Source organism: Daldinia caldariorum (genome assembly GCF_022478825.1).
Source record: "Daldinia caldariorum strain CBS 122874 unplaced genomic scaffold F4812scaffold_5, whole genome shotgun sequence".
Taxonomy (NCBI): domain Eukaryota; kingdom Fungi; phylum Ascomycota; class Sordariomycetes; order Xylariales; family Hypoxylaceae; genus Daldinia; species Daldinia caldariorum.
The window spans coordinates 1,577,065-1,592,953 of NW_025953041.1; the positions used below are offsets into that span (position 1 = coordinate 1,577,065).

At 47.5% G+C, this 15,889-nt stretch overlaps 5 protein-coding genes across 5 annotated transcripts; 3 read left to right on the forward strand and 2 right to left on the reverse strand.

The window, feature by feature from the left end:
• The first annotated feature begins 373 nt into the window (after positions 1 to 373).
• On the forward strand, positions 374 to 2,136 carry F4812DRAFT_423639 (Sin3 associated polypeptide p18-domain-containing protein). Its single transcript, XM_047933773.1, has 2 exons — positions 374 to 862; positions 968 to 2,136. Exons 1-2 carry the CDS (start codon positions 798 to 800, stop codon positions 1,623 to 1,625), a joined length of 723 nt encoding a protein of 240 aa, XP_047791875.1. The 5' UTR covers positions 374 to 797; the 3' UTR covers positions 1,626 to 2,136.
• F4812DRAFT_423643 (uncharacterized protein) lies at positions 2,137 to 3,390 on the reverse strand. Its single transcript, XM_047933774.1, has 3 exons — positions 3,051 to 3,390; positions 2,927 to 2,962; positions 2,137 to 2,739 (listed from the first exon to the last, which is right to left on the reverse strand). Exons 1-3 carry the CDS (start codon positions 3,070 to 3,072, stop codon positions 2,213 to 2,215), a joined length of 585 nt encoding a protein of 194 aa, XP_047791876.1. The 5' UTR covers positions 3,073 to 3,390; the 3' UTR covers positions 2,137 to 2,212.
• Positions 3,391 to 3,608: 218 nt separating this feature from the next.
• F4812DRAFT_458096 (uncharacterized protein) lies at positions 3,609 to 4,671 on the reverse strand (the record flags this gene model as incomplete). The annotated part of the gene is made up of 2 exons (XM_047937300.1): positions 3,609 to 4,249; positions 4,314 to 4,671. The coding sequence occupies 2 exons, from the start codon at positions 4,669 to 4,671 to the stop codon at positions 3,609 to 3,611; spliced, it is 999 nt and encodes a 332-aa protein (XP_047791877.1).
• Positions 4,672 to 5,770: 1,099 nt separating this feature from the next.
• Positions 5,771 to 6,627, forward strand: F4812DRAFT_458097 (putative glutathione S-transferase; the record flags this gene model as incomplete). Its single annotated transcript, XM_047937301.1, has 2 exons — positions 5,771 to 5,808; positions 5,868 to 6,627. The coding sequence occupies 2 exons, from the start codon at positions 5,771 to 5,773 to the stop codon at positions 6,625 to 6,627; spliced, it is 798 nt and encodes a 265-aa protein (XP_047791878.1).
• A 2,451-nt stretch (positions 6,628 to 9,078) lies between these two features.
• Positions 9,079 to 12,303, forward strand: F4812DRAFT_334940 (uncharacterized protein). Its single transcript, XM_047931590.1, has one exon. It carries the CDS (start codon positions 9,355 to 9,357, stop codon positions 11,908 to 11,910), a length of 2,556 nt encoding a protein of 851 aa, XP_047791879.1. The 5' UTR covers positions 9,079 to 9,354; the 3' UTR covers positions 11,911 to 12,303.
• The last annotated feature ends 3,586 nt before the right edge of the window (positions 12,304 to 15,889 follow it).

Genomic DNA, 15,889 nt, shown 5'->3' on the forward strand with positions numbered 1-15,889 from the left:
ACGATTGTGATGCGAAGATGAGTGGAGGTCCCAGCTACGTGGTCCCAAGGAAAAGTCGTGGCGGATATAATTGTTGGATGGAATGGCGATCGCTAGGCGGCATTTGGGGTGGACGAAAAGGTCGCAGGGTTCAATTATTGTTTTCTGGAAATGTCCAATAGGAGTCAATCTACTAAGGAGGTTGGCGAGATTTTAGTGGGAAAGACGGCCACCGTCTATTGTACCTACCTGCCTTACCTACCTAGGCGGCTAGGTAGCAGGAACACACCTGCACGCTACGCTGCGGTCTACCCAAGTTACATCATAAAGAGCCGCTAAACTGCCCGGGGTAGGTGGGGGCTTCTAAAGGTTTAGGAGGTAAATCGTAGTATTTAAACATTTCTAGCACTTCTTTTACCGTCATATAACAGCCATATTAACCCCCAATTCCCTGCACCACCTACATACCTCATACCTAACCTACCTGTACCTAGAATCTTATCAGCGAAGCTTTTCGAGCTCCCGCGTTTGTTTGCTTTGCTTCATATAATCGAACCCGATTGTTCGTAGCCTCGTCACTTATTTTACCCCAAAGTTAAAATTTCCGTATTTTTCTATATTCTAATCTACCTTCTATCCGTGCCGCTTCAATTTCTCCCGACTTTCTTCTACCAATTTCGTTCCCCCAGAAAGCCGTACCTCTATAACCTCTATAAGTCAACTTTTCCTATAAGTACGGCAGCAGCAACAATATGCTTTGAGTCTCAACAAAGTGTTTCCTTGAAAAGGTACCACCTGGGGGGAAGTGATACCTCACAATGAATCGTCACACGACACCACCATTTATGCTACGGCTCTTTTATCGAACCGGCGCGTTTCACAGGTGAGTAGACCCCATCATGGGGGGGTTTTCCCCTGCGATACTCCGAAAATAAATGAAAAAAGGGGGGAGAAATCATCTGAGTTGCTCATATACGAACGTCCCCAGGCCCGACGAATTCGATACCTCACAACTCCCGCCGCATTTGCCGATATACACATGGCCCGACTGCACCTTAACAGAGCTCACCTACATAATTGCCGCCCTGAAGCCGTCCCTCGTCCCTAACCCAGCCATCGGCACCCGCTTCGCTTTCCGCCTCATCTTCCCCGACACCCGGAGCACCTCGGGCCCCACGTCGGCCAAGTACGCGGTGAAAGACCTAGGTAGCGTGGTAGTGGGCAACGGGGGGAAGGGGTTGGACCCCAACGACCCCGAGGCCGAGAAGACGATCGAGTCCGAGGGGGACAAGACCCTCAAGGACGCCAAGTTCGTCGTCGGCGACTTCATATCCTGCGCCATCCTCCCTCCCCTCCCGGACGGCTCCGTCGCCCCTATTTCCAGCGCCAGGGTCAGCCGTGGCGGTCCCGGTGGCGGTCCCGGCGAGCCTAGGTCTACGATAGGCCGTACCTCCAGCGGCTCCTTCGGCAGAAGACAGCAGGAGAACGGGGGCGACCGCCCCGGCCCTGGGAGAATAAGAAATAACGGGAGGGGGTACGACGGGCCTGGAAGTCGTGGTAGCATACCCATGGGCGAGTGGAGGAGAGGGGAGCGATTACCTGAGCCGTCCCCTGCGGGGCGTGCCAGGGGTCCAAGACGGACATAAGATAGGAGTGGCCCCGGCCATAGGCGGCAAGTGTCTTTCTTTTTTGGAAAGTGTGGTCGATAGCAAAGTGGGTTGTTCCAAGCTCGGCACCGTCCACTAACAGTTCTTGCCCATCGCCATCTAGTCTCGTGAGTATATTACTACTACCTACTACTGGCTTGGCATGCGAAGCAGGTCGTCCCGCCTTGGCTCTCTCTGTGTCTCTATCTCTTGGCGGGCGCAAAGTGATACCCGAATGCTCTTCGAGTATTCAGCAGCAACCAAGTCGATTACAGATACCCCCTTTTTTTAAAAAAGAAAAAATTAAAAAGGGGAAAAAAAACTTTCTAGTTAAAATTATTCCGCTTCATGGGGTTATTTACGGCGTGCGTGTGTGCATTTTCGGGCTATAGATGGGAAAGGGAACGGGCATTCAAGGGGGAAACATATCTATTGAAAAGTTTGGTTTGCGATTGCTAGGTATCTCGTCTAGGTAGCTAATAGCATATATTAGTACATAGCAGTTTGATTGGTTTGCGTTTGAAAGTGTCTCTTATTTTGAAGTCGTGCTTGTTGTCGAGAAACTACCTAACGTAAGGTACCTCACATCAGTGTCCTCTTCTAAGAGTAACTCCTCCACGTATTATCCTATCACTGTTGGGAATCTCCACTAGAGAGTATACGGCAACGTCAGATTCCAGAATTATCTCGACGTTACTTTCAAGCTCAAACACCCACAATATCGAGCTCTCGAACTGTAGAAATACCAGAAGATACTGTTTCATAAAAGCTCTGTTTTCAACTGCGGTAGTTCGCCCAAACCTATATACAGTCGTCCCGGCTCCTTCCCGTACCAATTCGCCTCTCAGTATTCGCTGACCAAGTCTCCCTTCCTCTTCGCTCGGAAATCCCATTTCCCCTATATCCGTATCGTAGCCGCCACAGTCAGCGATCTTCATAACCTGGTGTGTGTGTTTTCCTAGATTGGTTTCTGGCCGAGCAGGGTTAGAGCAACTCACATCTGTCTTGTAGGCGATGACGCCCAGGACGGTGGGTACGACGACCATGTACATGAAGGTGATGCGGGCGGTTCGCGGGGTCCATCGGAAGTACTTGTGGCGGTTCGTGTTCATTTCTGCGGGGAATCGGGGTCAGCTCAGCTCAGCTCAGCAGCCGTGGCCTGTCTGTCCTTCTCTTTTTCCCTCCTCGACGGGCTTGCGCGCTTTCTTCCTTGCTGCGCCATGGATTCTTCGTGGTATCCTAGGGGGAGGGGGGAGAGCAAGAAAAAATGGAGGAGGAGGGAGAGGAATGGGTAGACGTACGCCCCAGCTTCTGGATGCCCGGGTCCATCGCCATGTCTGGTATTTCAATGTTAGCTTTCTTCCTTGCTTGCTTGTTGCCGCGAGTAGTATTTCAATTGAACTCGCAGGGATATAGTATACGCACGGTAGTGCTCTAGGCCAGCCATCTTGTCAGAGGTAGGCAGTAGCCGGACGCTGGATTGGTAGATATTTAGGTGGTTGTTCTCGGGAGATCTTATCTTGAGATAGATTGATCGTAGCTTCAATTCGCTCTTGACATCACGTCTTGGATGGGTTGAGCTTGCGACGTGGGGACCTTTTCATTATCAGCCTCACTGTGGCGCAACAAATATACTGTATCTCAGGATATATACATATCATTGTTTATAATAATACGTTTTGTTCGTTTGATTTTATAAATGCAAATATTCTTATATTATATCGCACATTTTCACATTAAACGTATTATACAAATATATACTAAGTCCACTATAATCACCTGTATTTTACCGTGCAAATGCGTACCAAGTTTACTATAGAGGTATTATGCTATTGCCTTGTACTATTTTAGAAAAGCGATTAACTACCTACATAGTAAGTTACTTCAACATTAGGAATTAGTTATACATATTCTTATATTTATTCCGAATCTTACTTAGGCAAGCAGTAACATTAGGCAGCATAGGTAGCCCGGTCTTACATCTCAACGCCCTACGGGAGTAAACCGGTGTGGAGGTCGGCCTTTAGCTTCCCATTCCTCGATGCCTTTCACAATGCGAGGAAATCTATCCTCCCGGGCCCAACGTTGGATTCGGAATATGTAGTTTCGGAGCTCTTTTGCCATGTCGAAAAATTGCGGATCGAAACTAGTGATACATTTCATATAATATACTGGGGCTTCCTCATGATCGGGTGTCTCCTTTTCTACTGTCCGCCACATACCCCATATGCGACATGTATTGGGGCTGGCAGCAATAACGATGATAAAATCCTGATCCCCCAGACAAGGCCAAGTTGTGTCGAGGCAGATGCGACCTTCAACAAAAGCGTGGTTCTCTGCCTGATATATGCTGCCTAAATGGCCTTTGAATTCCATAGCCAAATATGGAAATATGATGGTGTTTAAAGTTGTAGGAGCAAATTGTATGTAGTTTTTGCCTTTTACTTTAGGAAGAGAGTCCCAACTGCTGTATCCATAGAGTAGATCGGGTTGGGGGTTGTGAAGTGTATTTTCGGGTTCGGCCATTATAGGAGGTAGGCTACGCTCTTGGAAACCCGTTTTCATCACATGAGATATTAGCTCTCGGTTTTCCTCAGGCTTCAGGGTCCATTTATCGTCGCGGTCTTGTAGATACAATAAGTTATTGTACGAGTTTTCGAACATCGCCTTGTTTGTATGGCTGTGAACAGTATCCTGAAATGGAAGTTGGGTATGAGTTGATCTTGTTGATATGACTTTGTACCCATTCTGGGATAGGATCGTCATCGTACAGTAACTTCATCGAATTCTCACGGAGCGTCTGCTGTCGAAACCCCGGTGAATTCAGCCATGTCACTTGGGAAGATATACCAATTTCCGATTCGACAGGTACGCTGTTTGGAGGCATGTCGGAATAGGAATAGGTTTCTTCTCTCTCTAGCACGTCTGCTTCCTCAAGAGTATCAAGCCAATTTTGTATTGTAAGGTCAGATATCGTTGGACAGTTGGTTATTACTGAAGAGTTGGCTGCCACTGAAGAGCTGGTTTTTTGGTGAGTATTTGCCATTTTGCGGTGTGAGAAGTGAGCTGGAGATATCTTGGGGTGCTGATGGATTTTCTTCTCGAAGGGATTTAGACCTTTTTCGAGGAAAGTAATCCGTATCAGGCAGTATATCCTGTAATCACTTCCTCGAACTAGTGGGTAGTTTGTCTTTCGGGCTTGTATTTGGCGAATATGTTAGTAGATAAGACTCAGACATGGAGGAATCTGACGATTCTTGTACTTGACGAGATGTGAGCTTCATGGTGACTAGTATGCGAGAAAAAGCAAAGGCGTGGGAGCCTGGGAGCCTGGGAGCACGGATCCAAGTAGGTACGCGCATGATTCTAGGACTGTGTACTATTTCACCGGTCAGAATATGACTGCTCAAAAAAAAAAAAAAAAACCCCTTCGTCGAAACTAGCTTGCAGAATTAAAATATGCAGGCCTATAGACGTATAACCAATAGGTACCTACCTATAGTCCTCGTACTGGCTTTCGATTCGAATAGCTTAACCGGTGTATTTGCGTGAGGTTAATATATATACGCGACCGATGCTGAGGGGATATTTATCCTTGCCACTTTCATTCTAGCCATTTAAAACGTAAGGCTTTTACATAGTATTTTAAAGCGCAGCACCCCTTTAAGGATGCGTAGTCGAGTTTACGCAGACAGCACTAGTACTGTGTAAGATCTACTCCATTAAACACTGACGTAGCTGTGTTACTAATTGGAGGCCCATAGGTACCTAGAGGTAGGTACTCGCAAAAACTCATGACGCTTCGGTGTTACCGTCCGCAATGCTCCTAGTGCCAAATAATTATGCCTCGGCAACTTTTGGTCAAAGGTTCGTATGATGAGTAATAAAGCTAATAAGGACCTATATAGGTAGGTAAATACCTTACATAGTACTATAAATCCAATATTCAATCCGAAGCTACTCGGAGTTGTGGTGGCCCTGGTAAGATAAAATAATTGTACCTAGCACATAAAACTCATCATCTTTCCTGTTTCTAGTAAATATATCTACAACCTAGAGTAACTTGTTAGTTACCTTCTGTCTACGCTCAATTCAATATTTCTTTCAATATTTCTCTAACTCACTACATCTACGTATTATCAACCATGGCTACCGAAGAGCAACCTAAGATCAAGCTTTACTGGTAAGTTTTTCTTCTTGTTATTCTCATTGCATCATGAGTCGAATCTCATATTCAAACAGGCTCGAGGAATCCCGTGCTCAAAATATCCTATGGCTCCTTGAAGAGCTCAAAGTGCCTTATGAGCTCGAAACATTCCGTCGGGTGAACATGCTCGCTCCTCCGGAGTTGAAGAAGATCCACCCGCTGGGCAAATCACCCGTGCTCTCCATCACGCCCCCGGGTTCTTCGGAACCGATCGTTCTAGCCGAGAGCGGGTTCATAACCCAGTATCTCAGCGAGCACTTCAGCCAAGGAACCACCCTGATGCCGAAGCGCTGGAAGGATGGCCAGGAGGGCAAGATCGGCGGCGAAACCGAGCAGTGGCTGCGGTGGCAGTATCTACTGCACTACGTCGAGGGTTCGCTGATGCCGATGCTTATTCTGGCGATGATCCTAGGCTCGCTTAGGGGGCCGAAAATCCCCTTCTTCATCCGCCCCGTCACCTCCATGGTTGCCAACCAGATCTTCAGTCTCCTCGTCCAGCCCAACGCGAAGGCGCAGCTAGGCTTCTTGGAGCAGCAGATAGCGACGTCGGGCGGCGACTACCTGTGCGGTCCGGAATTTACGTCCGCCGATATCCTGATCAGTTTCGGCCTGATCGCGGCTAAGGACAAGTTCGAGACGTTCGGGACGTGGGAGAGCGGCGGTCCGAAGGCGCTGTTCCCCAAGGTGTTCGCGTACATCGAGAGGCTTGAGTCGCATCCCGGATACAAGAGGTCGGTTCAGAAGATTAAAGAAATAGACTCGAGCCTTGGCATCATATTCTCCTCGAAAATGTGAATATGGACAGATATTCTTCTTTATCATGCGGTACCACACGTATTCACGCAAGACGATCAGGTGTACTCGGTACATGCATCCCGAAGCATGTCTACGGAGCTGAAACCTGCCGCAAGCATCACGCCACTCCATCCTCAACTGGACACGATATAAGAATAAAGTCTGGTAGCGTCTTTTCTTTCCCCACACCTTTATTTTCTGCGCACAGAACTACCCATCTCCATAAGAATTGTAAGGGACTCGGTCTTGAACGTGAGTCTTTATAGCTAGAGCTTGTTGACATATATGAATTATGATAATCAAGACATAACTCGTCCCTGATAGTGAGTCTATTGAACAGGTGTAGGTTTCAATTAACGGCAGAGGAAATTTTGCTACTGTGGTTGACGGCCTGGGGGGGGGGGGGGCGGAAGGCTTCATTTTCAACGACCGGTTGCAACATCTAGCGTATTGAACTCTTCACCATTCATGCTCTATTCTCCGATACGTACTTTCCTAGCCTACATATGTACATCATTACTTTGGATAAGGATCTTCCAAAAGTATTGTCAGGTCGGAGATAAATATGCGATTAAATCTCTTCGACTTGATATAGATTACTCACCAAGTTGGAAAGGAAGCGGTATTTACCGATCTCCAAAACTTGGATATTGAACAATTTCGAGTTTCAACCATGGATTAACTTAAGTGTCTCTAGGACGCCGTGGCTACATGATGTGCCAGGTAGAAGTGTACATTAAGCCTTCGCTCTCATGGGATCCTTTGCTGTACGTGCATTGGGCTTAGAGGAATGCATACCATTCTGATCCATGTGGCGCCGTCCGCATGCAGAAGACTTTTATTCCCGACCTTGGAAAGAAGCTCATAGAGTTTGGGACCACGGGTATGCTAGGTACCTGGGGACGTGTCGAGTCTCAGATCCTGCTATTAACCGCTCGCTCTTAGATTCCTTTGTGTGGTTTTCTTATGGTTACCTTAGGTGGCTATGCGATACCACAGGGGAATTGCTGGTATACCCAAACGCCATAAGTCCGATCGAGTTAGGTATACTAGAGGGTCTTTATAACCTGCTGGAATCTAGCCATAATATGCCAGACAGTCCAGACCCATCCCAAGACTCGAAGCACTCGAGTTACAAGATGCGCGTTTTTTTTTGTTTTTTTTTTTTTTCACGATGTTAGGCGGGAATACTCTAAGTGGTCGATTATAATGGTTACCTAGGGAGGTAATGCGCCTGTTGAGTGGTGAGAACGGGGGTACACAATCTCTGCTTCCCGTACATAACTTTATACATAAAAAAAATGCATTACCGAATCATACCGCGCAGCTGAGCGGCCCATGTCCATGTCGATCTCATAACGATTCAAAAGATGAGATGGATTTGCGTCAGCTTTGCGCCGAAACAGCCAATAACCGCTCAACGAACCGCTACCGATCCGGCTCCCGGCGGCTGTGCCCGGGGGTTCAACAGTCTATCTCCCCACAATATGTAATAATGAGGCTAAAGGGTAAGGGAGGTAGGTAACTTGTACGAAATGAAATACGCATTATACGAAAATTTACGTATATTTATACGAGATGGATAAGGTATTTTGTGCATTTCAGATTGTGATTGTACAGTTGCATTGCATCAGGTCTAAGGAATCCCTCTCAACAGCCTGTCATATTTGCCCATCAGCTTACTCACCGCCCCTCGATGATCTGAGATAAGTGCCGCACCTTCGTTATCTTCTAAAGGTACATATAAATGGATGCCTATTGAAACATTATGACGAACCCGCAGCTACCCGTGGATTCCTTTGTTGAATTGCAGGGCAATCACGACTGGATATCGAGGAGGTCGGGACGTAAGCGGGGCCTAGTTCGAGCGGAAACAATGTTTGCGATGGGAAAGTACGTGTCATGAAGGAGTTCATGCCTGTACATACAGGTAAGTACCTACCTAGGTAAGAGCTAGGTACGTGGCAGCGCTGTGTTACCAAGCTACTAGAGCATAATAAGATAATAATACTTACTTGAGGTATAATAGAGGCAGGTAGGACGTGCGTACATAGTAAATGCTTCTCCCGCTAAGATCCATTGATATTAGTGCCGACTTTGCATATGTAGTGACAGATATTACGTAAAGTTCATTGGACCCGTCACTTTTTGAACCCCAGATTTTAATACCTATCATTCAATGTTGTTTCAGTTCGCTACCTCTGTATTGTGGAAGCATTCTTCAATTCCAAGTTTAAGCTCAAGTCCATTGTGCTGTGCTACCCGACGTTTAAAAGGAGTATCGTTAATAAACATATCGTTAATAAACAAAGTCCAGGCCTTCCCGATTCTAACAAAGAAAAGGACCTAAAAGCCCGACGAATCCACTCCCGAGTCATGCGCAAATCTTCCAATAGTGCTATATTTCACCAACCCCGTTTAGTGTGGATCATTCTCCGTCGTTGGCTCCCGAGTCGCAAGCTCAACTACTTAAAATAATTCATTTCCGTTTAGGAGCATTCAATAATTGCATCCCCGGTGGTTCCGGAAATGCGACATTACTTGTTCTGTGGATTATAGCTGCTTCTCAAATGCACTCCTGACAGGTTTTCCATCCTCAAAGTCTAGTTGGATAATGATAATTCATTCAATTATACTTCTCATGAAGTCTTACGCTTACACTCAATAACACCTAACACCTTAGGTAAAGGTACCGTACTTGATTTAAAAAAAAAAAAGAAAAAAAACATGGCGAGTACACTTACACGCCAACCTCGGGCCTCGCCCCTTCGGGGTACATTAGATCCGACTAACCTAGTAGTTTCGGACGGAGAAGCATCGCCGTCGTCTGATGGTGCAGCAGATGAAGAGCCGCTGTATATCAATCAAGATGATGCTCAATCCATGATACAGCCGGCTTTAAGTCCTGCGGCGACAAGGCTTACCCTTCCCAAGACTCCCGCAGCAGAGAAAGTGGCTGCACTGGAGAGTTTGCCCGGTGGAGGTTTGTTTAGTGTTGTCGAAGGACCGATCACTAGTGAACCGGAAAGTCTCTCTCCGTCGGCAATGGGTTCGACTAGGACGGCTTATCAAGCGACTGGTACAAGGACCCAAACGCGTCAAAATAGAGGTCATTCCCTAGGTCAGCTTCCTTTGAGCCCCTCATCCTCGTACAGGTTCCCATCGCCATGGCAATCGGGGCCAAAGCAGATGGTTGTGCAGAATGAACCTAGTTCAAAGCCAGCTCTATCTGCTGTGTTTGGTCAAAATAATAGCCATCACAATCGTTCTTCGTCCGGGGGGGCAGATGCACTAAAGAGGATACGGGGGGCTTTACCATCCATGCCATCTGTGTCGATGACATCCATTTCTCTACCTTCCTTCTTTTCGGGGCCCTCCTCGGCGAAGAGCGCAAGGCTAGATGCGAAGAAAAGTGCTTCTCCCAACGACAGTGCACCAAGGACAGGGAGACTCATATCCATGGAAACTCCTGTCCCAACTCCTAGGACCGTAGCCCCGTTGGATAATAGGCAGTCACTTATGGGTCTGCCTACCCGTACTACTCAAGGTCCCACACCATCTCGACCGCGGACAATACGGCGGACGACTTCTGACGAATCGATACTCTATCATTCTCTATCTAGGATGTCATCCCTAGGTGACGATGATAGATGGAACGATATTAGAGAGCAGAAGAATAGTAGGCTCAAAGCCATAACCGATAGCTTGGATGTGCCTATGTTTAAACTACCACAGTTTCCAAATATTATTCCGGCTCCACTCAAGAGGAACTCAGGCCTGTGGTTCGATCAGTCGGACTCGTCTTTAACAGGGACCGCCCGGACTTCCACCATCTTTGAGTTCGGACTGTCAAACAATAGCGACACGAATCTATCAGATATGGATCGTGCTTTGGAATTGCTGACTGGCGACATTGTCATCATGGGTGGATACCGCGGTTCTATCTTGAGGTCTACCAGAACTAACCGTCAGGTCTGGGTACCTGTGAAGGTCGGGCTGAACATACGAAAAGTTAACTTAGAAGTTGGCCTGGATCCCGAAGACGAGGAGAGAATGGAAGAGACAATATACGCCTCTGGCATGCTTAAAAATATAGGGCCGGTTGATATCTCGAAGCGCTTATTTAAAAGGTTAAGGGAATGCGAAAATGCTAGAACGGGGAAGCTCAGGGTGTGGGATTACGGCTGGGACTGGCGTTTAAGTCCTCACTTACTTTCGCGCAAATTGATTGCCTTTCTTGAACAGCTACCTTCGAATCAGGGGTCTGGTAGCTCTGAAGGTAAAGGGGCACTAGTCATCGCACACAGTCTTGGAGGACTTATCACTCGCCACGCCGTAAACCAACGACCTGATCTATTCTCCGGGGTAATATTTGCGGGGACTCCACAACGATGTATAAATATCTTAGGACCGCTCCGCAATGGCGATGCTGTGCTCTTCAATGAGAAGGTCTTGACAGCCCAGGTTAACTTCTCGTTAAGGACAACCTTTGTTTTCTTACCGGAAGACGGCTTCTGCTTTATCAACAAATACACCGGCGAGCAGTATCCAGTTGATTTCTACGACCCCCAGCAATGGATTAAATACAGCTTAAGTCCGTGTATCGAGCCGGCTTTACCTTCTTATAAGTCTCGTTCCGGCGCACTCAGCTCACTGAGAGAGCTCTCCGAAAGACTTCCGACACAACTAAGGAGTCGGGGAAATAGTGCAGCTAGTGAATCCCGATCGCCAACGCGGAATCTAGTGGCTGAAGCGATACGGAAAGTTGAGGTCTCTAATGACAGGACCCTAGCACCGCAGATGGGAACCCTGCACGGAGACTCGAGCACAGCACACCAGCAGCAGCAGAAAACCCCTGACCACGATGCTGGGACGCGCAGCCGCAACCTTGCGTACCTGACCCGAACGCTGGCCGAGATCAAGCGGTTCAGAGCCGAGACACAACACCGGCCGGAGCATACGGCAGCTAACGCGTACCCACCCCTAGCAGTTATCTATGGCAAGGAAGTACCAACCGTGTGGGCGGCTAGCGTCACATCGCGCGAGGCCATCGCATGCGCAGATGCGTACGACGATCTTGTCTTCCGTAGCGGCGACGGTGTCGTACTTGCTCGCGAGGCTATGCTTCCCGAGGGGTATGAACTTGTGCGAGATGGTCAGGTTAGCACTGACAGAGGTCACATTACCATGCTAGGTGATATGGATGCCGTAGGAAAAGCTCTGCTGGCGGTGATAAGGGGCCGCCGGAAGGGAATCGGACTTGGGCTAGAGAGACAAACCTAACCCCTTTTTGGCTACTGCCAAGCGGATTGGGATTAAGATATGATAGAAATTAGAGGTACATACAAGATATACACTTAAGCCAGGTTTGACTAGAACGGTTTAGATTGCTGAGAGGAGAGAAAGACTCACGGGCAACCGAAAAAGAAATAAGAAAAGCATCACGGGCGCATTGGATAGGTCCTTACTAGCGACGGGACTTCTTTTTTTTCTGTTGCTTCTTCCCCGTCTGACGGGGTTAGGGGTATGGGGACGATGATACTGGCTTGATTATGGGGATTTTAGCATTTGCATAGCATTATACTCTCGCATCGTCAGTGGCAACTTTTTTTTTATTCCAATTCATCTTGCTTCCGCGGCACGACGAGCTTTACTTTAGAAAGTATTTTGGCCGGTGTGGATTACGTTGTGTGCAACTGCATTCTCTTCCTACCTACCTACCCTGACGTAGATATCCCTACCTCCTATAAGTCATACGAAGAAGAAAACTCGTACAAAATATATTGCTCCCGGTCACGAGCTCGTGTTGCCCACGATTGTGGGTGCTACGCGATCTGGCGTCGGGTGAGCACCGAGCGCACATATATTTATTGATTGATTAATTGATTTAGCTATTCATCTTCGTTGTTCATTTATACCGCTGCTGGTCTATATAACTTGGCCAATTTGCTTACCTACCCTACCTGCCTAGGTTAGGTACCTTACCCTGCTTATATATTGGGTATTTCGGTTGACTGCTTCTCGAGCGGCAAGGTTACGTACAATAAACTCCGTACGCGCTCTGGGTCCGGGGATTGGTAGTTAGGTAGCTACTACCTACCTACCTATATGTATTTGTCCGTCCGAAACTTAGCTACCTAGCGTACAGGCATCGGGTAGGGTTGGGCGTATTGTGTAGATTTGGTAGGTTAGGTAGTTAGATGGGCATTGAGCTGGGAATCCTTTCCCAGCTCGTTTTTTCTCTTGTCCACGTCGCACGAGCTCGTATCCGTCGACGCCTTCCCGGGTTCCTGGGTGTGTGTGTGTCGTGTCGAGTCAGGTCGTGTCGTGTCGTGGTCGAGCGTGGACGAATTGGGCTCGGCGCGGCTGCTGTCCGCTGTCCGCGTCTGCGGTCGTTTAAGTAAGTACTAACTAAGTACGAGGTACCACGTGGGATAGATGGAAGGTAGGTAGGTAGGTAGGTTAGGTAGGTAAAGCTGAGACATGTAGTTATTTATTGGTCTGCCTGAATCGTACTTCCATTGTCGATAGGTACCTGGTAGGTAGCGTAAGGCCCGTGTTGCTGAAGACGAGGTGATACCTAACTCGGAGACGACGTCTGTGGAACGCTTGGCTTGGCTGATAGGTAGGGAAAAGGGGGATTGGATTACCCCTATTCAGGTACGCTGAGGTCGGGTCGTCGATACGTTGCTTGGTTGGGAGCCAGTTACCTCAGTCTGAGCTCCTGGATTGGATTATAAACCTGACGTGCATATCGGACGGAAGTTATCTACCTTAGGTAGGCATCAAAGTAAGGTTGTCCATTCTCGTGAGGTACTGTACCCTTTTTAGTAAGCTTGATTGAACATCTCTGGAGCATCCGACATCAAACAGCGACCCATCATCTATCTACCCGCTGCGGCATAAATAAGCATATTACACGACAGCCTCGTGGCGCTGCCGTGGTTTCACACCTAGGTACCCCTTTCTCCCTTCCCCCCCAACATCTTCTCCCGCGATGACATCAACTGGGAGATTTGCGCTCCCGTTTCAGCTCCTCGGCACTGGGGATTCGAGGATCGAAAACACTCTATCTGGACTACCGCTCGCGGAGGGACTACGTATTCATGTACACGGGTTTGGGGGGGAGGCTGAGGAGAAGGAGGATAAACAAAAGCGCCGCATTAGGTACTTACGTATTCTGTACACTCCGTCGAGGAGGAGGCTATTAATATACGACGATGGAAGTGCGCTCGCCTCGTCCACAGTCTCCCTCAGCTGAGAGAGATCCCGTTACTATTTTTTGGGTTGTGTGTGTGTGGTCTTTCTAGAAGGGCGATGCGGAAAGGACCGCGAGTAGTGGATCCGCATGGCATTCTTCAATATTTTGCTCATTAATTTAACCGACGAGCATTATCCTGTGGTATCCATGTGCGTGCGCGCGTGTGCGTGTGTAGTGTATGTACATACCTAGTATTCGTGCATCGTGGCTGTGTGGGAGAGGGGAGGGGAAAAAAGGGGGCAAGCGCCTTGTTTGCGCTTCAAGATATCGTTTGAGGCCTTATGGGCGCAGTGTCTGGTACTCTGCGGCGCGGGTGTATCTTCGTTTTGGCTGTTTACGATGACGTTCTCATAATGATAACATTAATAATAATGATACGAAAATATAATGATTTTTCTTTTCCACTTACCAATACGAGTTTTGAGGCAAGTCTATATACCTAGGTAGGTAGGTAGGTATAAAATAGATGGATAGACGTTGAATAAGGTAGGTATTATACCTTGGATTGATGTTATATTTATTTCGAGGTCTCCCGTTGCCGCGCGGCAAATTGCATCGGACCCATACCCGATAGAGCAGAGAACCGGTAGCACTCCTGTTGCTTAAAATATACGATGCTGATTGATAAATGTAGATGCATGAATAATCCTATATTACTGACTTATTGCTATGCGAGGTACGCATTGGCATTTACATTTCTAAGAAACGTGGGATTCTCTCTATCGCCCCCACGAATCTCCTTGACGTATACTACATACCTCTGTTGAAACTTAGCGATGTCGCATCGAATTTTCACTACCATGTCTTGATGAGAAGAGGAATGCGCAATACTTTCCATATGATAATCTACCTAAAGTAATGTGATAATGTATCAAGGAGGGTACTGTGCATCAAACACGATACGGATATGTATTATACGTACACTACAATGCTACCTGATGTCAATAGCATCCAAGTTGATAAGATCTCATTTCTCGAATCAAGTCGAATCGTAAAAAATCTGAGACAGCAGCTTTCGTAATATAGCTTTGACGGAACGTAAGGGGGATGAATAACATGAAATACTATTATGGCACGAGGCACCTGATCTTCGGATTGGACAAGAGCCAAGGGTTTGCGTTTCAACTTGTTAGGCGCTGACAACACCTTGGAGTCATGTCGTGTGCAGCGCCCATCGGCAATTCATCCCTTTATAAATTCCATACAGTTTATGTGAGAGAGAGCGAGAGCAAGTGAGTAGCAGCATGTAGACGTCAGTTATTCGGTACTGGATAATTGGACGACCCAGCGTTTTCTTGCTTCTCGTAATTCCCATCGTGTTATCATCCACATCATATACATACATACATACAAACATAATAACAACTAGGCGCTTGGACTTGGCGATGACGAAGATGCTGCTGATCGGATTGACAAACTTACGGACGGGGAACTGCTCGTTGCCTGACAGGGGGGACTCCTGCCCTATTGCACCGCACTGGATACTCTAATGAAATCACGATTCACAAACCGATCAGCAGGGGATTTCAGACAGACCCCTCCTCCACCCCTCCTCATACGCTACGTGTACGGGGATCTGCTATGTACAATACATTGTACGCCTACCGACACGAGAGCTCCTCTGCACCCATGCCCATGGCGGCGATCCGCTATACAATATTAGAATACCTAGGCCTTAAGTGATAAATAACAAGTACCTAACCTAACGTAACTAGTAAAATGAGGAAAAGAAAGGTAGGTAGTTAAGGCTAGGTCGTAGTAGTTACTACCATCTAAGTTAATACCGTTTCACGGGCCACCACCACCTTGGGGATTTGACGTGCCGAGGACACGGCACCCCTGGCCGCAATCCCGCAGTCTGTTCCCTCAGTTCCTTTGCGTCAGAGTCTAAACTGAAACGTACGGAAAATTTCAAAAAGAGGTATAATAGATCTAGATATTATTACCGCTACGGGCGACTTACTTGCATATATCTCGATGTGCGTACATGGACGGGTGGTT

Excerpts from the sequence above, each read along its gene's own strand:
- F4812DRAFT_423639 (XM_047933773.1), top strand. The coding sequence starts at position 798 with ATGAATCGTCACACGACACCACCATTTATGCTACGGCTCTTTTATCGA. Across the intron at positions 863-967 it reads CGAACCGGCGCGTTTCACAG|GCCCGACGAATTCGATACCT; the intron begins GTGAGTAGACCC and ends GAACGTCCCCAG.
- F4812DRAFT_423643 (XM_047933774.1), bottom strand. The coding sequence starts at position 3,072 with ATGGCTGGCCTAGAGCACTACC. Across the intron at positions 2,963-3,050 it reads GGCTGGCCTAGAGCACTACC|ACATGGCGATGGACCCGGGC; the intron begins GTGCGTATACTA and ends TTGAAATACCAG. Across the intron at positions 2,740-2,926 it reads GGGCATCCAGAAGCTGGGGC|AAATGAACACGAACCGCCAC; the intron begins GTACGTCTACCC and ends GATTCCCCGCAG.
- F4812DRAFT_334940 (XM_047931590.1), top strand. The coding sequence starts at position 9,355 with ATGGCGAGTACACTTACACGCCAACCTCGGGCCTCGCCCCTTCGGGGT.